Source organism: Paramisgurnus dabryanus, chromosome 14 (assembly GCF_030506205.2).
Source record: "Paramisgurnus dabryanus chromosome 14, PD_genome_1.1, whole genome shotgun sequence".
Lineage (NCBI taxonomy): Eukaryota > Metazoa > Chordata > Actinopteri > Cypriniformes > Cobitidae > Paramisgurnus > Paramisgurnus dabryanus.
In genome coordinates this window covers 14504318-14528000 of record NC_133350.1, presented here as the reverse complement: position 1 = coordinate 14528000, position 23683 = coordinate 14504318, and the positions used below count along the sequence as shown (strand labels likewise).

At 37.8% G+C, this 23683-nt stretch overlaps 1 protein-coding gene across 2 annotated transcripts in view; it reads left to right on the top strand.

Annotated features, from left to right (window-relative positions):
- Window positions 1–23683, top strand: part of strn (striatin, calmodulin binding protein) — a 52196-nt gene that overhangs the window by 12477 nt on the left and 16036 nt on the right. Inside the window, exons 2-8 of one of the 2 annotated variants that reach the window (XM_065259246.1) lie at window positions 13688–13791; window positions 16043–16116; window positions 16531–16612; window positions 19386–19562; window positions 19870–20005; window positions 20371–20533; window positions 23196–23288. In XM_065259246.1, the coding sequence (XP_065115318.1) occupies window positions 13688–13791; window positions 16043–16116; window positions 16531–16612; window positions 19386–19562; window positions 19870–20005; window positions 20371–20533; window positions 23196–23288 (829 nt within the window). The remainder of the gene's footprint in view (window positions 1–13687; window positions 13792–16042; window positions 16117–16530; window positions 16613–19385; window positions 19563–19869; window positions 20006–20370; window positions 20534–23195; window positions 23289–23683) is intronic. The other variant, XM_065259247.1, reaches the window with a different exon arrangement.

The following is a 23683-nucleotide window of genomic DNA, read 5'->3' as shown; positions in this document are numbered from 1 at the left end:
TTCCTCAATTGCGCTAAAAATTCTGAGAAAGCTCTAACATATACATGTAGAAAATACTGTGCAGCGTGTTTACTTGCTAAACAAGCAGTGGACAAAATATTAGTTTGCGTCCATATAAACTCATAATTACTCCCGCTGGCGTTTAAATGACAGTGGAGAGACTCAGTCTCGACAGATCACCCCCTCACAGTATTCAGGACAGAAGCGGTCGAAAGTGGACAAAAGAGACGGATTTAAATACCAGGTGTAAACGTAATGTGTCTCTCTCGTCCACTTGTGATCTGATCAAAAACACATCTTAATACCAAGTGTAAACAGCCAAGTTTCAAAACCAAACGCTACAGCTGCAGTGTGGGAGTACTTTGGATTTAAACCTAATAACCGAGGTGAACCACTAAACCTGAACGAGCCGTTATGTCGCATTTGTGGTAAAAACGTAGCACTTAAAAGTGGCAACACGACAAACATGCATATGCACCTAAAACGCAATCATCCTGTTATTTTGTTCATTTCTTGTGGATATTTAAAATGTCTTCCAGTTCCAGTATTACTTATTTTTTAGAAATAAAAGTTTTTAGATCTTTGAAAAGGTGTATCTGCATTATTATAATGGTCCCGAAGCATCAATGTTATCGTCTATCGCGATAAATTCCGAGGCAATTTATCGTCTAGCAAAATTTGTTATCGTGACAGGCCTAGTAATGATACATCGATATGGATACATTGCATAGCATTGTTAGAGATATAATCATCGATGCCACACATAAAATATTGATATGAGAGACCTTTATTTTGACACCCTCTGTGTTTTCATTCTTGACGTAACGCCCATCTATGCATTTCCACAAAAGCGCGCATTTTTGTCTGCTAGTGTCAGCAAATGAATGCGACCCAGAAACAAATAGGTTGTTGCAGTGGCGAAAACACAGTAAAGGGGACAGAAGACGAGCGTGTGTTTAGCATTGCAGCAGCAAAACACAGTGTCCTCTCTCCTAAACATGTTGATCAGATCATGTTTTTTTGTTTGTTTGTTTGTTTTTAAGAAAAAATTCTCAAAAGAGACCACTACTTGTTTAACTCTTAGACCTGAAGTTGTGTGAGATTTAACCGCTTTATAATTAATTTTTTTCATTTTGGCACAAAATACTTAAAGACTTCATAAGCTTGATTTTATGTGATATTTTGCCCCTTATTATTCAAAGTGTATTTTTTGTTAGTTTTTTTGTAAATGTCCCAATTGGGACAGAGATTGTGCCATTTTCAAAGAGTTTAATTAAACATTCATGTTATATATTTAGGTTGCATTTGTAAGTTATTTAAAATGTAACTGCTTAACTAGGCACGTAATATATAAATATCGATAAATTAATTGAATAGTCATTGCATTGAAGAAGCGTTTGATGTACCGGCAAATATCGCATGGCTGGCGGTGGAAACCGATATCGTGTCGCATTGTAATGAACTATTCGATTTACATTCCTACTAAAAATTTTTTTGCGTTTAAGGTTGACATTTGCATATAGTTGCTTGCTTAGAGTAATTTATATTGTAAATAATAATACAATTGTGTCATTATTTTTATGCAAATAATTTTTTATGCAAAATCATTTTTTTTTCATTTAGATTTTGGGGTAAAATGTTTCTTAAAATTCATTGACTGCTGTTTCTTTGAATGTGAGGAGTTCTTGGTGAAAGGACGCTGTGGTTACACTGTGGTCTATTTCCTCATCGCTGTGATGTCATTGTGTTTTTTGATTGTGTTTGTAGTTCTGCAGAGACTGAACAATGGTGGCGGGGTGTTTCGTGCAGCTGATGATAGAGACTAAATGACACGCCTTACGTTTAAACATACTTAACTGTATCAAACAGGAAGGACCAGCTGAATGTCATATTAGAAAATGCAGTAAAAAATCTTCCATTCGTTTTTTGCCATCAACAGTACAGAGTTAATATTCAGCCTCATGGTTTGTATTTACAGCTGAAATCTTCTTTCGGTGCAGATCTCTGTGACAGCAGGCATGTTGAGAGATGCCCGGGGGAAGCGTGTGGGCGCTCGACGTCACTGAACTATTTCTGAATTCACCTCTCTCTCTCTCTCTCTCTCTCTCTCTCTCTCTCTCTCTCTCTCTCTCTCTCTCTCTCTCTCTCTCTCTCTCTCTCTCTCTCTCTCTCTCTCTCTCTCTCTCTCTCTCTCTCTCTCTCTCTCTCTCTCTCTCTCTCTCTCTCTCTCTCTCTCTCTCTCTCTCTCTCTCTCTCTCTCGTGCGCGTGCGTGTGCGTTTGCTGGGTGAGTGTGAGGAGCGTGTGGCTGAGAGTTCTTTTATGAGAGTGATTTTCCTTTCTTTTTCCAGAGAATACATGGTTAAGAAAGCGATTTGTTAAAGATTTGGCGATTGCGTGGCAGAATGGCGTCTCTTGAAGAGACGCCGCCACTTTCACTCCGTAATGGTTTCAGGTGTGTTCCTGAGGATAATGCCAAAGTGGAGGATGTGTTAATTTCAGTCGGGGATCAGATCGGTCACGAGAATATCGTGTCTGCATCACGTATGAATCAGGCCGTAGTTGTTTTTTTGAAGGAACAGAATTTGGTTAATCGTTTAATAGTAACTGGCCTTACTGTTAAAGATGCTTTTGTGCAGCTTTCTCCGCTGTATACATCAACAACGAAAGTAACGATATCAAATATACCGCCATTCATATCCAATGACATTTTACAACGTGAGTTAGCGCGTTTTGGAAAAGTTGTCAGTCCCTTTAAAACTGTTGCGCTTGGATGTAAACATCCGGCTTTGAAGCATGTTGCGTCTTTTAGACGATATGTTTACATGGCGCTGGAATCTCCTGAGAATACACTGAATATTAACTTTCGTGTGAAACATGAGGGACGATTATATATGGTGTATGCATCTACTGGGAGTATAAGATGTTTCGAGTGTGGAGACGTTGGACACAAGCGTCTTACGTGTCCACATAAGAAAACAGATGCAGAAAATGCGGCAGGATCAGACGATGAGGTCGCACTCGCAAACAATATCGCTGATCGGGTTGATACGGCGCAAGATGAGGTTGTTCCCATTGTTGAGGTGAGTAACGTTAATGTTATTTCAGATGATGTGTTACCTGCTGTTAACACTGAAAATGATGATGCTGTAGTTAATGTGGCCCCAAAGAGTAGTCTGGCCGATTCACCTTATGATGATCATGCTGAAGTAGCAGCTAGTAGCAGTGGTACGACGAAACAGTTGGAAAGTGCAAATGATGGAATTGAAGAAAACTTATACTCTGGTGTTCTGAATAATGAGGAAATGGATGATGAGGATGAACAGTCTGATGATACAGCTTCACAAGTCTCTATGTGTGAAAATGATGGGGTATTTAATGCATCTCAGGCCGCTTTTTCAGGAGGCTTCAGTAAAGAATCTTTGTATAGTCTGGATCAAATCAATAGTTTTCTGGATGAAACTTATGGCAAACAAATTAACATAAATGATTTCTTTCCTGATATAGACAAATTTGTACAATCTGTTATTTTTTATCAGAGGACAGTTGGAGTTGAGGAACTTAGTGAGAAGAAGCGTTTTCGATTGAAAAAGCATCTTACGAGCATAAGAAAAAGTAAAGCAATGATTAGGAAAAAGAACAACCCAAAAAATCGCAAATAATCATGTATTACACTCTGTCTTTTCTTTGCTTTTCTATCATGCTTACTTCTTTGTTTCCCACCTTAATTTTCTTTATGGAGGTTTTGAAGATAGGCTCTTTAAATATTAATGGTGGGAGGGATAGTGTAAAGCGTGCTATAGTCCATGAAACAATTGAACAAAAAAAGCTTGACATTGTATTTCTACAAGAAACCCATAGTGACTTGATGAATGAGACTGAGTGGAATTTATGGTGGAAAGGACATAAAATACTAAGTCATGGTACAAATTTAAGTAGAGGGGTGGGGATTTTCTTCTCTTCAACCATAAGGGTGGATATTATAAGTACAGAGGAACCAGTAAAGGGTCGAATGTTGATTGTTAAAGCTAAAATTCAGGAAACGCTTGTTTTCCTGATAAATATTTATGCACCAACAGTGGGACAAGAACGCCTTAATTTTTTTAATATATTAAATGAGAGTCTTAAAAAGTGTTTTAATGAAGGATGGACTGTTATTGGTGGAGATTGGAACTGTACTATAAACTTTACAATAGACCGTAATACTGAGGAACCTCATATACAGTCTTCAAGTGCATTATCAAAAATTATGAAAGACTTCCAGTTATTAGACATGTGGAGAATAAAACACCCTAATGACAGACAGTATACATGGATTAAAGCTTTTAACAATCGAGTAAGTGCTGCCCGATTAGATCGGTTTTATGTGTCAGATTATTGTAATAGTAGAGTCATTGAATGTTGCATTTGTCCTGTAGGTTTTTCTGATCATCATTTAATTATTATGACAATGACCATGTCAAATGCACCTAGAAAATCGGTTTACTGGCATTTTAATGTTAAATTGCTGCAAGATGCTGCTTTTTGTGAGAATTTTGTTGTCTTTTGGGAAAATTGGAAAAAGAACAAACATTCTTTTGAGAACTTGAAACAGTGGTGGGATGTAGGCAAGACGCAAATAAAAATCTTTTGTCAGCAGTATACAGCCAACTGTAGTAGTAGAATAAAGAATGTGATTGAATCACTTGAAAAGCAAATTAATTCAATGGAATTGCAGTTGGTTGATGCACATAATTCTGTATTGTACAATGAACTACAAAAGAAAAGGAGAGAGCTAAGTCTGGTATTAAACGAGAAAGTAAAGGGAGCTCTGATAAGGTCCCGTTTCATGACTTTAGCAGAAATGGATGCCCCCACTTCTTTCTTTTTCAATCTAGAATATAAGGCGGCTCAACAAAAACAAATGCCATGTCTTAAACTCCCTGATGGGAGGATAACGTTTAAGAAGGAAGAAATGAGAACCCATGCTGTAAGTTTTTATTCAAGTCTTTATGCTGCTGAAAACTGTGAAAATGATGATACTATGGCACAGCTTTTTCAAGGTCTTCCTCAGTTGGACATTGACTCTAAAACTGTATTGGATGCTAATATTACATTTGAGGAAATTACTGCCGCTGTGGGACAACTTAATTCAGGACGATCTCCTGGAATAGATGGACTGCCAGCAGACTTTTATAAGAAGTTTTGGAACTGCATTGGATACGATTATTTTAATGTATTATGTGAGTCTATAAGAGATGGAGTTTTACCTGTCACCTGTCAATATGCTGTTTTATCATTATTGCCAAAAAAGGGGGATTTAGCCTTTTTAAACAACTGGCGCCCTGTGGCCCTTCTTACAACAGAATATAAAATCTTTTCAAAATGTTTGTCAAATAGACTTAAAAAATACCTGGGTTTGGTCATACACAAGGATCAATCATATTGTATTCCAAAGAGGTCTATTATGGACAATTTGTTTTTAGTAAGAGATATTGTGGACATTTGTAAGGGTTTGGATGTTAATGTCGGATTAATTGCCCTGGATCAAGAGAAGGCTTTTGATCGGGTTGATCACAATTATCTTTTTAGTTTATTGAAGGTTTTTGGTATTGGTGAATCATTTTTAAAGTTAATACAGTTATTATATAATGGTGCATCATGTATGGTTAAGGTAGGAGGTGCTTTGAGCTGTCCGATCCCTATTTCAAGGGGTATAAGACAAGGCTGTCCACTGTCGGGTCAATTATATAGTTTAGCAATTGAGCCACTACTTTTTAAACTTCGAGAAAGATTGACAGGTTTTAATGTGCCTGGTTTTTCTTTAGACTCAAAAATTTCTATGACCGCTTATGCTGATGATATTACAGTTTTTGTGAATCACACTGAAGACATAAAGTGTCTATCTGAGGTACTCTGTCTTTATGAGAAAGCTTCATCAGCTAAAGTGAACTGGGCTAAAAGTGAGGCGTTTTGGGCTGGTAAAAGGGAATTAGCGAGTCTCCCAAAGTTACCTGGAGATCTTAAGTGGGGCAGAGAGGGACTTAAATTGTTGGGGGTTTATTTGGGGTCAGATGACTATCAAAAGTTAAATTGGGAGGGTATTTTGGAGAAAGTGTGCAGCAAGTTGTCTAAATGGACATGGTTGCTACGTCAGTTGTCCTATAGGGGAAGGATTTTAGTGACCAATAATTTGGTTGCTTCTACCTTGTGGCATAAAGTAACTGTTTTACAGCCACCTGTTGGACTTATTGAGGATATTCAAAGAAAACTGGTGAATTTTTTTTGGTCTGGGCAACATTGGACTCGTGCTGCTGCTTTATATCTTCCTGTTCAAGAGGGAGGTCAAGGGTTGATAGACATCAGATCCAGAATTATGGCCTTCCGGTTACAAACAGCTCAGAGACTATTGTATCACACGGATGTAGCATGGCTAGAGACGGCTTCTGTTCTCCTTAGGCGAGTCAGGAGTATGGGATTGGACAAGCATCTGTTCTTAATGGAGCTCCAGAGTGAGGATCGTGTGAATCTTACACCTTTCTATAAGTCAGTTTTGGAAGCATGGAAGGTGTTCACTATTTCACGTACAGCTGATACACATGCTGGATTATGGCTTTTTGAAGAGCCAATTTTTCTCAATGACTTTTTACCATCAAGACTTATGTCTGGTCCTAGTCTACGTGCAGTTTTAATTGCTGCTGGATGTACAAAGTTGGGACATATTTTGACACTAAGCCTGGAGGAGTTGAGTAAAAGGACTGGGGTGAAGTCTTTGCGGTTGCTGAAACAAGCTACTTCTGAAATATTTCATGCTTTGCATATAGATCATAAGACTTTGACAAAAGATTCTGTAGCATTGGATCAATGGAGAAAGGGGGCTCCTTATATTTTTCCCTCTCTTGATGTCACTTTTGCGGTGGGAGAATGGCAAGATGATGAGAAGTGTCTTTTGTCGTTTAAAACCCCAGAGCTTGGAGTTTTTGAGGAAGTAGGAAAAAAAGCCCTTTATATTTCTTGTGTGAAGGCATCTAATGCTAACTTTTTGAGTGGACTTCCTTTAACAAAATGGACTGAGTTCTTTGGAACTGATTCTTCCCCTAGAGGATGCTGGCGGTCTTTATACAAACGCCCAATTGATAAAAGGACAGGTGATCTTCAGTGGAGGATTGTCCATGGGGCGATAGCCACAAACAGATACGTGGTGCACATTGATCCTTCTGTAGGGGTGGGTTGTCCCTTCTGTACAGATGCTGAAACAGTTTTTCATTTATTTGTACAGTGTTCTCGATTAAATGATTTGTTTTCATTTTTATCCCAATGGTTCATTGACATTGGTGAGGCTTTCTCTCTTGAATTGTTCATATATGGTCCAAGGTATACAGAAAAAAGAAAAAGTCAGTTGACTTTATTGAATTTTTTGTCTGGTACAGCAAAACTTGCTATTTGGAAATCTAGAAAAAATAAGTTGTCAGGACAGGGTTCTTTGGATGTGTTGATGATTTTCAAAGGTTTGGTGGCGGCTCGGCTTAGAATAGAGCACGCCTATTATAAAATGGTGAAATGTGTAGAGGTTTTCATGTGCATTTGGGGGATCAATGAGGTTCTCTGTACAGTAGATGCTGATGATAATTTGCTGCTTCCTTTTTAAAAAAAAGAAATAATAATTTTATTGGTTTTATACAATAATATTTATTCTTTTGTGTAAGTCTGTAAAATTATTGTGAATATTTGAAATTGTTCTATTAAAGGAGTATTTAAATTCAAAAAAAATTCTCTCTCTCTCTCTCTCTCTCTCTCTCTCTTCTCTCTCTCTCTTCTCTCTCTCTCTCTCTCTCTCTCTCTCGCTCGCTCAATGCTCATCTCTCTCTCTCTTCTCCTCTGCTTTCACCTAGTAAACACGAGGAAATACGAACTGCCCTTTTTTGGAAGGGATGTCTCTGCTTAAGTCTTTTGGGAGATGGAAAAGCTGTTTATAGGCTGTGCGTGCTCTGTTTCTCTGTCAGGTTCCTCCAACTGCGTCATTGAGAATCTCTAAAATGTGTAATATTTGCCAGATAAAGAGCGAAAGGCCTGAAAATAAGTTGAATGATTGAGGTCATCCAACACTGAAGCAGTTAAATTGTCTTTTTCATAAGTGGTGAAAACTACGTTATTATCAACTTCAATATATGAGGAATTCTCCCATTATGCCTTCTAACTAGGGCTTGGATGATAAATCGTGTAATTCTGTTTACTATGCTTCTCAATGAATTACGGTGCAATGCAACTACGTCCGAAAGGCAGAGGGCGCTCTCGTGCAGAAACTCAATATGCACCGCAGAACAAGTATTATTTACACACGCAGCTCCACGAAATGCCTATAAGCATATTTATATCACTGCTCATAAAACCTTTTCAGATATTTTTATGTTAGTAAAGAATATTTATAATGATTCATGAGTGTTGCTTTTTAAATGCGTGTTATAAACGACTCAAACTCAGTGGTTTAAGATTGATAAGGACTTCCTGATGATCAAAGAGCTAAAATAAAAAATTAAAGAGCTGTGCAGAAAATCACCTTTGTGTTATAATCGATATCAGACTATCGTCACAGCGACTCACCATGACCCAGATCTGATTTGTCGCAGACTGACTCTGATTTGTTGTTCTTTGCAGAGATTGGTACAAATTTACAGACATAATGAACATGTCTAGAGTTGCAAGGTGATTGGCTGTTATTATGTTATTTCTGATCTTTTACGCAAGTTCTTTAAAATAAAAGTGTGTGACTCATTTTATGGTATTATTTGAAAGATACTCATAGTTTTGATTCAGATGGTAGCAAGTAATGCAGATATCAGATGTTTGTCCTTGAAGTAATCTGCTTGAATAACACCAAACTGTGTTTCCATTGTGCCTACTGAAGACATGTGTAGAGACAAAGTTGCCTGGGTAACTTTGATATATTTTATTTAAAATGTAATTTAAGCTTGCTCACAGTAAGTGATGTCTGTAGTTACTGAAGCTGTACGAGTTGGCCGTTCTGAATATATTTAGTAATAATAATTACTGCTGAGGTATGGACATGACAGCATGATAATGACTTTTAAATGAAGAAGAGGATCTTGAGATCGATTTATTGGCCAGCGTAGGATTTAAGTGCTTGAGTTTATGTATGTAGTCAGCGTTCTTACAGCTGTGTCTTGAACTCTTTGTAAATGTTTGACATTTTTTGCTAATCCAATCAGAACTCAGCAGTTCAGCAGGCGTAAGTGTCTCACTGCTAGCAGGCCAGAGTACATCACATACCGAACAGATCCCTCAAAACCAGGGCCGGCCCTTAGGGGTTATGGGGCCCTAGGCGAGACCTTAAAAATGGGCCCCACTGGTGTAAAAAAAATTCATAGAAATGCAATTTGACAAGTGAAATTGTTTTAATGCCATAGTTCGCCAAAGCCTACCACCGCAACCTCACTAAAATAAGTCTCGTTTTTATCTTTATTGAAAGGTGTAACGTAGGGCTGCACGATTAATCGAAAAAGAATCACGATCTCGATTCATACATATAGGCGATCTTCATTTTAAATGACGGCGATTCACTTGCATTTACAGTATTTCCCTGTATTTAGTTTCTGCGTTCAAGTGTTCACGTATTTACATTACAACAACCCAAGAATATCAGTCAAACTTGCTAACACACACTCATACAGGGTAAAACCAAACCCTATTCATTCACCAATCAGACCCGATCGTTTCTTTCCTCTCTCTCATCTCATTTGCGGCGTTCCGCTGTCACTCGCGTGACGTATAACAAGGCGGCAGACCTAAACACAGTCGTTTACTTGGTGGATCTGGAGCGGCAATTTTCACAAAAAAGAGAGGATAAACGAGTGTCACTGTGGAAAATCCTGGTGGCGACGGAGAAAGTGAAGATGCAACAACATTGGTTTCGAAAAAAGGCAAGGAAATTATTTACCTCAGGCTCCGGACGTTTCTAAATCGGAAGGCTGCAACCTCAGGAGGTCGCATGCAGGCTGTATACGTCATCAAGCCTGGTTCATTTGAGTTAACGGAGCATTACATTCGCAAGTCATTAACATACTTCAACAATTTATTATTAACTAAAAATATTAGTCATCTTTATAACGTTAATTGTTAATATTCTGAAATTAGACAGTCTTTATGATGCGCAGTTTAGAAATGCGACCTCCAGAGAGGCTGCAGCCTTCACATTGAGAAACGGCCTCTTTGCGTTCCCCATTAGAAAGGGTTTTTCGCACGAGGGGAACATTGTTACGTGTCTGCGTTTCTCTCTGATGCCTCAAAATGTTGATCTTTTAGTCTTTTAAAGGTTTAACGTTAGTGTTTTTAAAGTTTTAAGGTTGGCCAGTTTGATAGTACAAAAAGCACAGGTGCAATTTAACAGCTAACAAATTTTAAATTATTCTAAATTTTAAGGGGTCTAAAATATGAAAAAGAGACTTTTAAGAAACGTTATTATAACTGAAAGTCCTGTAGCACATTTTTTAGTTAAGTGCATAATAAATGTTTTTGTTAAAATAAAGAGAATCGGGTGAGAGAATCGGGATCTCAATTCCCATGGAAAAAATCGGGATTCACATTTTAGCTTGAATCGTGCAGCCCTAGTGTAACGTAAACATTGCGTTGTTATACGATACTACATTACCCATGATCCAAAACGTTTAATTTCCAAGCATGCGCAATGAAACACACCTCTGCACACCTCTGTTCTTATTTTGTAATGTTTTATGTCTTTACTTATATTAAGGTTTTGTATTTATTATCATTTTACTGTAGATTGTTGTGTGGGGAATTTATCCTGTTGTTCAATCCCTGTGGTTTTTTTCACCTGCCTTCCATGTGATCCCTATTTTAATCAATAAGGTCCCTGCACATGCAGCGCAAACTGCCTGCTGATCGCGTCTATGTGATTTGTGCAATGACAAAATAATTTTTATGCATGGAGGGCCCTCATCTTGTCGTGGTTTTAAAAAAAATCTGTTTTTAAAATAAATAAGGTGAGGAGTTTTTAGGCAGATTAAGTTGTAGTTGTATTGATAAAGTCTCAAACATCTGTACATTCATCTTTTTTAAACTGATCTCCAGGTTTCAGCAGCAACAACGTTAACAAAACTTAACTTCTGATAGACTCCCACAAAGAATTGATAACAACGGAGTCCTTCCGTAAATTACCTAAGTTCAAATCATAGCCAAGGCATATCAACTATTCACTAAGCTAACATTATTGTGTAATATTAGTGTATATGCTGTGAGCTACAGGTCTTTGAATTCTTGCCTGGCTGCCAAGTGCCAAACCTCTCTTCACAGCGGTGATTCATGCTCACCGCCTCTCGTCTTTAGGAAATCGAAACACTTTTATTTTTCGACAATGTATTTGTTCCAGAGGTCACTTTAAGCACAAGCCAGACCGATAAGCAGGCACAGGCTGGAAGCTACCTTTGGGCCAGGCGTGTAATCGTGACAACGTGCATGCATCCGATGAAACAGTCTTTAGTGTGAATACGAGTAGTTTGAATGAAATTCAGACGTACTGCATCTGCCATTTTGATGCATCATTACATGTGTTGTCATAACAGTGCAATTTAACCACAATGAGCATCTTTTTCCTGAAGTACTTACACTTGAATAGATCTGCGTTTTCACAGGGGCGCTTATTTTATTATGACATCACCATTTTTAAATCTGATGACAACGACAACTTCTTCTTCTCCTTCTTCTTTATTTTCCTCCAGTTGACCTCTCTCCCAGTGGTTAGGATGTTGATTTACAGTGTGTGCCCCTAAATTTTCTTGTTGCACCCCTAAAATTTTCCGTTGGGGGCCACTGTGCTCCTAGTGAAAAAAGTTCGTCTGGAGCCCTGTGTCCATTGAATGCACACTTTTAATCTGAAAGGAAGTAGTACGTCATCTAGGTACTTCTCGCCTACTGTTTTTGAATACTATGAATTCAGACTTGAATACAATGCCTAACATACTGATTTTTGGCCACTATATGGTATGGAAGTAGGGATTTTAAACACAGCTTCAGATTTCCCAGCATCTGTTATTTTTTTATAGCTGTAGCCCATACTGTCTACCATCTGATGTTATTGTAAGCATCATTTCGATGTTAATCTACAGAAGATTAAACCCAGTTGGTCTTATTGTTTGTTAGGGATTTGTATAAAAAATTGAAGGCAAATAAGTACATTGGCTTTGGTTTGTTGCTGTGTGTCACCTTCAGTCTCCATCATTGATGGAGAGAGTTACCATGGTAACTCCAGGTAAATTGAGAAAGTTTTACAGTACAGATACTGTAAGAGGGCTTTAAATATAACATGGTTGTGTATTTTAGATTTAAAGTGAGTAATCACTCTTTCACAGTGAGTAACCGGATCATCGTTTACTAATCTGCTGGTACAAATACAGATCTGCTTCACTTTGTTATTCATAGCAAAGCATCTTGTAAAACAGGAACTGTTGTTGTGCTGATGTAATGAACGCTTCACTGCAGAAGTGCTCATCTGTGCAGCCCATGCCAATCTTAAACTGCTTTAGTGTCGATTTAATCTGATTCCTGTAGTGTCCAGTGTGTTATAAGTTGATTTATTCACTCAGTCATGTGTCTGTTTTAGGACTGAAATCTCTCTGAGGTGTTTAATGTATAGCATGCTGCTCCACTGAGATTATATCACATCTCATGGCTGCAAAGAAACTACCTTTGAAAAGAGAGGTACCACTGTAGCGCCTCACTAGGGATGAGCATTTTTCTGTAATATAATATTTGAGCTTATAAAAACTAATATTTATTTATTTAAATGACGTTAATTAAAATATGTTTATGATGGTTTATGTATTTTTCGTTTTATCATAATTTCACAGAAGGCTTATAATTAGGAAATATCCTAAACATATATTTTCATGACCAATTTTCATGCATATTTTCATTTAATGTCTGTAAGAGACAGTACATATGAAGTGAAAACATTAAATGAGCAGTAGCCTTAACCCGGTGGTGGCATATTAAAAAACAAAGAAACATATTCAAATAATTATTGCAGACCGAACCATTTGTGCACAACCCTACGACTCACAGCAAAAAGGTCACCGGTTCGGCTTGTTCGGATGGCCTTTCTGTGCACATGTTCTCCTCGCCATGAATATAGCCATGGATGCTGGAATGGCATTAAATGAATGAAGAAAAAGCAGAGAAATGTTGTGTTGAAACTTAAAACGGTCACTGTCACAGAAACATCAAACTTCTGCATAAACCTACATATTAACATCTACAAAGTGTTTTCATCCAATTTGCTTAAGTGTTTGTAATGGAAATGCCATCATTGTGAGTGAGTCCAGAATGTGCTGTGATGTTTTTCATGTTTGCTCATAATAGCAAAGGGCACAAATCAAAAGAGTTATTCAAGATGAAGCTCTCGTCTTTACCATGGCATCGGATCACACAACATCTCCTGTTCAGCGTGTATGATGTTTCTGAAGTGGACTGAAATGATTCTCTTTCGTCTCTCCATCTCTCTCTCTCTCTCTCTATTTCTCTCGCTCGTTTCTCTCTCTCTCTTCCCCTCTCCTCTTCAGTTCTTGACTACAGCTTAGTTGCAGGAACAATTCACTAAGAGAGTTAATCTCTGTTATAAATGATGTCATTTTTACTTTTGTCTGATATGTTTGCTCTGTGTTTTTGTTTGTGCTGTAGGCTCAGATTGCGTTCCTGCAGGGCGAGAGGAAAGGCCAGGAAAACCTGAAGAAAGACCTGGTGAGACGGATTAAGATGCTGGAGTACGCTCTAAAACAAGAAAGGTCTGCACAAAACACATCTGCTTACTGTTACTCATAATATATATATTTTTTCATTCATTCATTTACACTGCAAAAAAAATTATTTAAAAAAAAAATGATTTGTATTTTTGTCTTGTTTTCAGTAAAAATATCAAAAAATTCTTAAAGTAAAATTCTTTTTCTTGCTGAGCAAAACGACCCAAGAAAATAAGTCTAGTTTTTTGACCAAAAATATCAAATTTAAGTGATTTTGTGCATAAAACAAGCAAAAAAATCTGCCAATGGGGTAAGCAAATTTTTCTTGAATTTTTCTTGAATTTAGTGTTTAAGAAAAATGTTTAAGATTTCTTTGCTTGTTTATCCACAAAATCACTTAAATGTGATATTTTTTGTCTAAAAACTAGACTTATTTTCTTAGGTTATGTTGCTCATCAAGAAAAAAATCTTGATTTTAAGAATTTATAGATATTTGTACTGAAAACAAGACAAAAATATTAAGTAATAAAGTCATTTGTTGCAGTGCATATATGCAGTGCAAATATAAATAAATTTTTAAATCAAGATTTTTTTCTTGATGAGCAACATGACTTAAGAAAATAAGTCTAATTTTTAGACAAAAATAAACAATTTAAGTGAATTTGTTCTTAAAACAAGCAGTGTTTTAGAAATTACACCATTTTTTTCTTGAGTTAAGTGTTTAAGAAAAAATCTAGATTTTCTCTTACCCAATTGGCAGATTGTTTTTGCTTGCACAAAATTACTTAGATTTTATGTTTTGTCTAAAAACTAGACTTGTTTTCTTAGGTTATTTTGTTAATCAAAAATTTACATCTTCAGAATTTGTAGATATTTGTACTGAAAACAAGACAAAAATACTAAACGTAAGAGAGTAATTTTTTGCATTGTGCAAGTATGAATAAAACATCACATTTAACCCTAGAATTAAAAGTATTATTTATATTATAGAAAATGATTTTATAGAAAAGGAAGCCTGTTTTATATTGTGATATTTTTTTCCAATTAAACACAGATTGTTGTAACGGAGTCGTTTATAACGTGTTTAAAAAAAGCAACATTCGTTAAACACAATCATTCAAAATATTCTTTATTATTATGAAAAGACCTGAAACAATTTGAAGAACAGCAATATAAAAATTCCTGCAGACATTTCCTGGAATAGCATTTGTAATGCTGCTACTTCTGTGGCACAAACGGAGTTTCTGCACAAGAGCGCCCTCTGGCTTTTGGATGTGCCGGGATTTTACCGTAATTCATTCACAGCCCTAGTCTGTGATGATACGGAGTAGACAACTTGGTGAATATTTCTGGCCAATCACATTATTAACAGCCAATCACAATCTCCTGAGCACATATCACTACATTTATCTCTTCTTTATTTGATAGTTTTTTATTGTAAGCTGGTATAATGCATTATTTTCGTGAGGATACATATGTGAAAGGTCTGTGTGATCTGTTGTCACTCATAAATACCAACAACTAAGTGAAGTAATGTCATAATGCATTTCAATTTAGTGTTTTGTAGTCCTTATATTAAGTTGTTGGGAACTTGGGACACAAAAGAAAGACATCTGTCCACTATCATCTCATCTGAGCGTTAGCAAACATGTGTGCATGCCGCCTGTCACCGCGTGAGGATCAAACTCCTTTCAGGATTTGCACTTGAATGGTCACATACACGCATAATAATAACACACAAATAAGCAGTTTAGGGAAAATATAGTTTTAGACTTGTGTCTATTGTGCATTACTGTAGGTCTGTCAATTTCAAACTTTTTAAAGAGCGACCCTAAAAAACAAGATCATGTGACGCACCTCTCTCAGTGTTGTCGATAAGGACTGATTCATATGTTCTTATATCATAAATTTTTTTTTTACATTTATGTGGCTGAATCGGTTAATTAATAAAATTTTCCTTAAATCATCCTGGCGCCCCAATTTTTAAAACCACTGTGTGACAGCTGTCATTTCAGTTTTTTTGGCAAATATTTTGTTTCCAGTTTTTAATTTCTTCTCTAGCCGAAAGCAGAAGTGTAGATGTTACCGCGGTATTTCAGCTATTTGTTCATCTGATCCGATCAGATTGAGTGTCACGCAGATTGTGGCTCATCTTCACTGCAGAAAACACTTCTCACATTCCGAGGAATTTATAGATTCATCCTACACATGTGAGCCGACTCCAGGATCGGAAGAAGGTGCTGTAACCGTAGCAACAGAACCTCTAAACCTGCGTATGCTCTTTTCTCCTGTGCAGGGCAAAACACCACAAGCTGAAATATGGAACAGAACTCAACCAGGGTGACATGAAACCACCCAGTTATGACTCAGGTAAACACATCACTCCCCCAGAGGGCTTCACACCTGTCTGTCCTGAACACACGAACCTCTTTTCACATTGTAGCAGCTGTTTAACACTGTAACAAGATGATAACTCACAAGAAGGTGACAGAAATGTACAAAAACATTGATTGCTTCACAAACTTAGATGCAAGCTTAATTTTTCACATTTTAGAATAATAGTACCTCTAAATAGTGACCATAAAAACTAAGACGAATCCACTCACGTCATGTTATTTAACGGAACAGTTAAACATCACCTGTATATGCGACATGTTGTGTAGCTGCATCCGTGTAAAGATTCATTGTGGAATGTAAACAGACAGGATGGCGTGAGCGACTGGTATGCAAACACACTGTGAGTGACACACATATGTCATCCTGTGTCTGACCTTTGACCCTTAGATGATGGCAATGAGAATGAGGCTCTTCCTGAACCGCCCAACAGTCAGCTGAGTTGGAAACAGGGCCGACAGCTGCTGAGACAGTAAGTGACACACTGGGACATATGCAAAACTACATATTTTCAAAACCCGCCTAAGTAGCAGTCTTTAGGAAGCTCTATTTAATCAGACAGCAATCAGACGCATTTCTTAGACGGGCTTCATCAGTATGCAGGGGACAAACTGTTCACTTGACACACAGTTCAGACAAAATGTCAAAAGTTACAGATGCATCCAGACAGTAGCAGGAGCGTTGATGAGATGAGATGATTTGAAGAGTCTTGAGAGTTACAGAAGGATGTAAATGCTCCAGGATTGAATTTGTGATGTATCTGTAGCGATGGAGAGATTATATTACACTGAGGAACACTGAGCGCCATTTAATCCCCTTTTTGAGAAAAAGTGTTCACCCAGGAACTAAACTATGTTTTTGCCATACCTGTCAATAACTGGTGACTTTAAGTGACTTGAAGATTTATCGAGCATAAATATTTTTTTCCAGACATAAAACTTTTTTACAAACGACTTCTATACCAATTAGTTAATTCTTTGCAAGAAGGCATTATTTGTAAACAATTAGATAGTTCACAGAAAAATGAAAATTCAGACTTTCTGCTGAATTTCTTTGTTCTGCTTAATACAAATGAAGATTTTGAAGAATGTTTGTAACCTAGTAGATCTGGGGCACCATTGACTTCTATAAAAGGGAATGGTCTCATTCTCGTGTTACCTTGAAGATGCAGCGCTACATGAAGTCGATCACCCCTATTAAAACAGTGCCTAGAATTCATAAAAATGTCACTGGCCTTGCCTGGTGTGTGTGTGTGTGTAAGAGAGAGAGAGAGAGCGAGAGAGAGACAGTGATACAGAATGAATGCTGGATTGTTTCTGCCCATTGAGTTTGCTGTGCCTGGTGAGAGACTGGTACAGCAAGAGATGGTGCACAACTGTCTCTCTTTCTCGCTCTTTTTATCCTTTTTAAAACTGTTTTTATAACTGTATTTAAGTATTCTGTTCAGTAAAACGGCATTAATACCCCAGGAATATTTGTACAGATTTACAAGACAGTTTTGGGTCTGGGTTTTATAAAACACAAGGTAAGTGATGGGTTCACAAACTGTATTTGTTGTGGTTAGTGGTTAAGTTTTGTGAGATCAAATATTTTGTCGACAGGTTTTGTGAGATCGGGTGTGTTTTTGTCAGGTTTTGCGAGATCGGGTGTGTTTTTGTCAGGTTTTGCGAGATCAGACGTGTTTTTGTAAGGTTTTGCGAGATCAGACGTGTTCTTGACAGGTTTTGCGAGATCAGACGTGTTTTTTTCAGGTTTTGCGAGATCAGACGTGTTCTTGACCGGTTTTGCAAGATCAGACGTGTTTTTTTCAGGTGTTGCGAGATCAGACGTGTTTTTGTAAGGTTTTGCGAGATCAGGCGTGTTTTTTTCAGGTTTTGCGAGATCAGGCGTGTTTTTTTCAGGTGTTGCGAGATCAGACGTGTTTTTGTAAGGTTTTGCGAGATCAGACGTGTTTTTGTAAGGTTTTGCGAGATCAGGCGTGTTTTTGTAAGGTTTTGCGAGATCAGGCGTGTTCTTGACAGGTTTTGCGAGATCAGACGTGTTTTTGTAACGTTTTGCGAGATCAGACGTGTTTTTGTAAAGTTTTGCGAGATCAGACTTGTTTTTGTAAAGTTTTGCGAGATCAGACGTGTTTTTGTCAGGTTTTGCGAGATCAGACTTGTTTTTGTAAAGTTTTACGAGATCAGACGTGTTTTTGTCAGGTATTGCGAGATCAGACGTGTTTTTGTCAGGTTTTGCGAGATCAGACGTGTTTTTGTCAGGTTTTGCGAGATTGGGTGTGTTTTTTTCAGGTTTTGCGAGATCAGACGTGTTCTTGACCGGTTTTGCGAGATCGGGTGTGTTTTTGTAAGGTTTTGCGAGATCAGTCATGGTTGTAAGGTTTTGCGAGATCAGGCATGTTTTTGTAAGGTGTTGCGAGATCAGACGTGTTCTTGACAGGTTTTGCGAGATCAGACGTGTTTTTGTAAAGTTTTGCGAGATCAGACCTGTTTTTGTAAGGTTTTGCAAGATCAGACGTGTTTTTGTAAGGTTTTGCGAGATCAGATGTGTTTTTGTCAGTTTTTGCGAGATCACATGTGTTCTCATCAGGTTTCACGAGATTGGACGTGGTTTTGTCAGGTTTCATGAGATCACACTTGTTCTTATCAGGTTTTGCGAGATCAGACGTGTTTTTGTCAGGTTTCATGAGATCACACGTGTTCTCATCAGGTTTTGTGAGATCAGACTCGTTTTTGCAAGGTCAGACATTTTCTTGACACGTTTTGCAAGATCAGATGTGTGTTTGACACGTTTTGCGAAATCAGATGTGTTTTTGTCAGGTTTCATGAGATCACACGTGTTCTCATCAGGTTTTCTGAGATCAGACTTGTTTTTGCCAGGCTTTGCAAGGTCAGATATTTTCTTGACACGTTTTGTGAGATCAGATGTGTTTTTGACACGTTTTGCGAGATCAGATGTGTTTTTGTCAGGTTTCATGAGATCAGACGTGTTTTGTCAGGTACTTCATGCTGTTTTAATGGCAGCCATGTTAAAGCAACTGAAATCAGCAGTGTCACTGTTATTGTTGCTTGACTAGTCATTTAAATAAATAAACTGGTCCTCTATCCGAGTTAATATGCAATCTGAAGTGTTCGGAAACTAACCTTTACTCTCTCCAGCACTCCAGTACATTACATAAATCCACAGATGAAAATATGAAGTGTGATTTTCTCACCCCCTGCTGTTTGTGTTTCTGTCTGGTTCAGATACCTACAGGAGGTCGGGTACACAGACACCATACTGGATGTGAAGTCTCAGCGAGTCAAAGCTCTGCTCGGACTGACGGGAGACAGCGGGGAAAGACCCGGAGACCAGAGACAGGAACCCATGGTGAACGGAACAGAAGTGTCCTCACTAAAGGACAGCACTAACACCATGATCGGGTCAGTGGACCTGCAGGACTTATTTATAAACACACAGATCATATATGAGGAGATATATTTACATATATATTTATAGTGTAGTGGCTTTAATAGAACATAAAGTACACCGTATGAACAAACACTACAATCAATAACAAAACTAGTAGTATCTGTATGTTTCTGTAAGATTACAGCTATGAAGGTTTAGTGAGATGGTGTAAAAATATGAAGCAGTAACGTGATGAATGAGCCTCAGGATGTGACCTCCTCATGTGAGTATATGTTTTCACTTTCTGTGTTTCACACGCATGTCGATTTCTGCTTGCAGCAAACCAGAGATGTCCGACTCCACCACGGTACTCGAAGCCTTCAAGTTCATAGAGAAAGCGGCTGCAGAGTTTAGTGACGAAGATGAGGACGAAGATAGTGAGGGACAAAACAAAACCATCGTGGACCTCGCCACCGTAAGCCGACCTACTGTTTTGATATAGTGACATATTGTAATAAACACACACATATAATGACATTGAACTACATGTGATATGTTGTAAAACTTTCCTGGATGCTGTCCGCCAGCTATTGACCAATCAGAATCAAGGACTTGAACCAATCATTTTATAAGCTTTAATACAGCAATACAACAGTAGAGTTTTAATTTTATTCACTGAAAGAAGAAACTCATTACTTAAAAAAACTGTTATGAACAAACACATTCAACTTACAAGGATTCCTCAGAACATGACAGAACATCACACCATCACGGACAGACACGCACACACCAGCTGTCGTCAGTAACATCTCTCTCTCTCTCTTTCTCTCTGTGGTGTAGATGGTGAGGAGGAAGGTGTCTCCGTCCCCCTCCTCTTCCTCAGCAGATATGAGTGATGATCTTGACACCGATGAAGTTCTTAAAGGTTTTGATTTTCTGGCTAACAATGAGGACATGGAGGGTCAGACTGAAGCGCCCCCTGCTGGAGATCGAGCAGATTGGGGTGAGAATAGCAGCTTTTATCCGTCAACACTGTTGCTGTGCTTTTTGATCATAAAAATAGTAACAGGTGTTTGTGAATTTTCTCACGGGCGTTATAATTGCAAACGAGAGGCAGCGTTTGATTTCAACATCAAATGCACAGAAGTGTTGGATGTCTGGAGCACTGCAGTGTCCCTGTAGATGATTGTGTTTGATTTGCTGTCTGTCTGTCTGTCCGTCCGTGTGTTTCTTCACATACACACTGTGTTTAATCTGTACACCCCTTCATCCTCCCTGAAGAGAATTGGACTGATTTTTCTCACCAGAAGCCCCGTTCACATGTCCATCATCCCTGTACGGATCGATCGGTTTCGTACAAAGCTGCACCTCAGTTTTGAGAACTCGTATTTCATGATTTGAGCCCTGTTTTTTAGACATTCTCAGGGTCGCATCTGTAAAAGTTTCATTGACACTAAAAACTGTTTTTACGGATATTTTATATTATTAATTTTTAATGAGCGTTGCAGAATCAAGGTGATAAGAAATAAGCGTTTATGCAAATGAGCTGTGATGTAATGCAATTCGCCGCAATCCACCTGTTTCTTGACGTAAATGTGGGCGGCGCCATCTTTGAGCTTTCCAGTTTATGACTTCCGGTGAGCCACTAAAGCTAATGGTAGTCTATAGCGAAGGACACAAGTGTGCCGTTTTTACTGGCTGTTTACTTTTTTATTATGAAATTCAAGAAGGCCGACATAATTTGTGCAGTTAGGGGTTGCCATAATAGTTAATACAAACGTTAGTACCAGTAAATCTCTACAAAACATTTGTTTTAACTGCATGCACAAGAACTGAATGTGTATGTGGCGCACATGCACTCATGATCTGTATTTACAAATCCATCCAGTAAAATCTATCATAGAAACTACCAGTAAACAATCAATACAATAATTGTTTAAAAACCACTAATATTATGCTGATTTATTTATTCTGCCACATTATTACAAGAATGCGATTACAGTAGAATATATACGACATAATCTGCTTAGTTAATGTTTATAATAGTTCGTAATGTGTTTGCGCGAAATGTTACTTTTTTATGTTTTAAAGGGGCCATGGCACAAGACTTTTTTAAGATGTCAAATAAATCTTTGGTGTCCCCAGAGCACATATGTGAAGTTTTAGCTCAAAACACCATATACATAATTTATTATAGCATGTTTAAATTGCCACTTTGTAGGCGTGTGCAAAAATGTGCCGTTTTGAGTGTGTCCTTTTAAATGCAAATGAGCTGATGAAATTCAAACACTGATCACAATGATGGTGGTTTGTTGCAATTAAAACTCAATTGTGCTTTTCTCGGCACTAAATGGCAGTGCTGTGGTTGGATAGTGCAGATTAAGGGGTGCTATTATTATAATAAGAGCTCCTTATGACATCATAAGGGGAGCCAAATTTCAAAGACCTATTTTTTCATATGTTTGTAGAGAATGGTTTACCAAAACTAAGTTACTGAGTTGATCTTTTTCACATTTTCTAGGTTGATAGAAGCACTGAGGACCCAATCATAGCACTTAAACATGGAAAAAGTCAGATTTTTATGCCATGGCCCCTTTAAATGAAAAGCAAATACTTTAAAAAGTAAGCAAATAATTTCATAAGCTCATGTCTCCACCCTCGTAAGAAGCGAAAACCAAAACAATACTCAATACATGTAGTAGTTTAATATGTTTATTATGGTTTGTTCATATAACTTACAATGTGTTGAATGATACTGCTGACTGTGTCAGACCGCATGAAGCTTTACGTGTCGCCATAAACAAGTCCATTAAAAATTAGGGATGCACCGAATCCTATTCGCATCCTTATTCCATTAACACAGGAAAACACATCAATGACGTAAACAATGTCCACAGCAGTGTATTTTTCATTTTATTTAATTTTAACCGTAAAAAAAAGGATAGTCAACATTATGCCAGGATGACAAGTGGGAAAAACTATTTTGAAAATTACCATAAGCCTATGCATAATGAAAGCGATTCAGTGCGATACGCTCGCGTCTGCGAAATGTGAACTGCCCCTAAGGCTCACCTAAAGAAAAAGCTTATCTCCACGTCAGCACCCGATGGTGTAATCAACGGCCACATGTCGTCGACCAGTGTAGTGCAAGCCTATGGTCCGGTTCGGTGGAAAAAAAATCTAGGATTCGGCCGAACCCGAACCCTGTCAAAAAGCCCAGTATTCGGATGAATCCGAATCCTGGATTTGGTGCATCCCTATTAAAAATTGCCGTTTAAAAAACCTTACACCCAAAGGTACAGTTGTGACATTTTAAACCAGCCCCTGAAAAGTTAAAAACACAAAGTCTTGGTAAAATCCATGTACAAACACTCAACGGACTCATACATGGCAGGTGTAGTAAATATTAACTGTTTAAATCATGTTGTATGCGTGCTCCCACTACACTGTTTTCTACCGGCTGGCTATTGAACTGGAAGTCTCTGACCGGGAAGGAAATATGTCACATCACTTACTTCCACGTTCGAGAAACAGGTGGATAGATATAGATAAAAGAAATGGATACCAACAAACCAACCATACCAACTTTCAGTGTCTTTCCCACATGAGAATGAATGGATGAGCATTGGAGGCGTTTAATGTGTCTTCCTCCTTCCCTCGTGTAGAGAAGGAAGAGTCGTGGGACGTGGATGAGGGCCTGATCTCTAAACTCAAGGAACAATACAAGAAGGAACGCAAGGGCAAGAAAGGGGTGAAGAGTAAGTCAGCCCGGAGCTCTGTCACTCGCCGTCTCTCTTTATTTTACTTTCATCCTTCTAGTGATGAACCGATATCAGTTTTTCATTGACTGAACCATAGAAAATCAAGTCCAGCTCTTTATTATCCATCTTGACTTTATGGAAATTATGTAGTTTTGTGTATTACTATAATTTTATATTTTTGTTTAAAATAATCGTCTTTACTCATATATCAGTAATGAAAATTTGGGGTGTTAGTATCAAATACAAACTTCATTGTCATTTCTTATTTTAATAATTTTTGTGTGAAATATGATCAGGCAGTGTTTTGTTGATCACTTAGATAACATGATTAACTGAGCTGACCAGTGTATATATATATCGGTTTATCACTAGTCCTATCACTTTCTTTCATT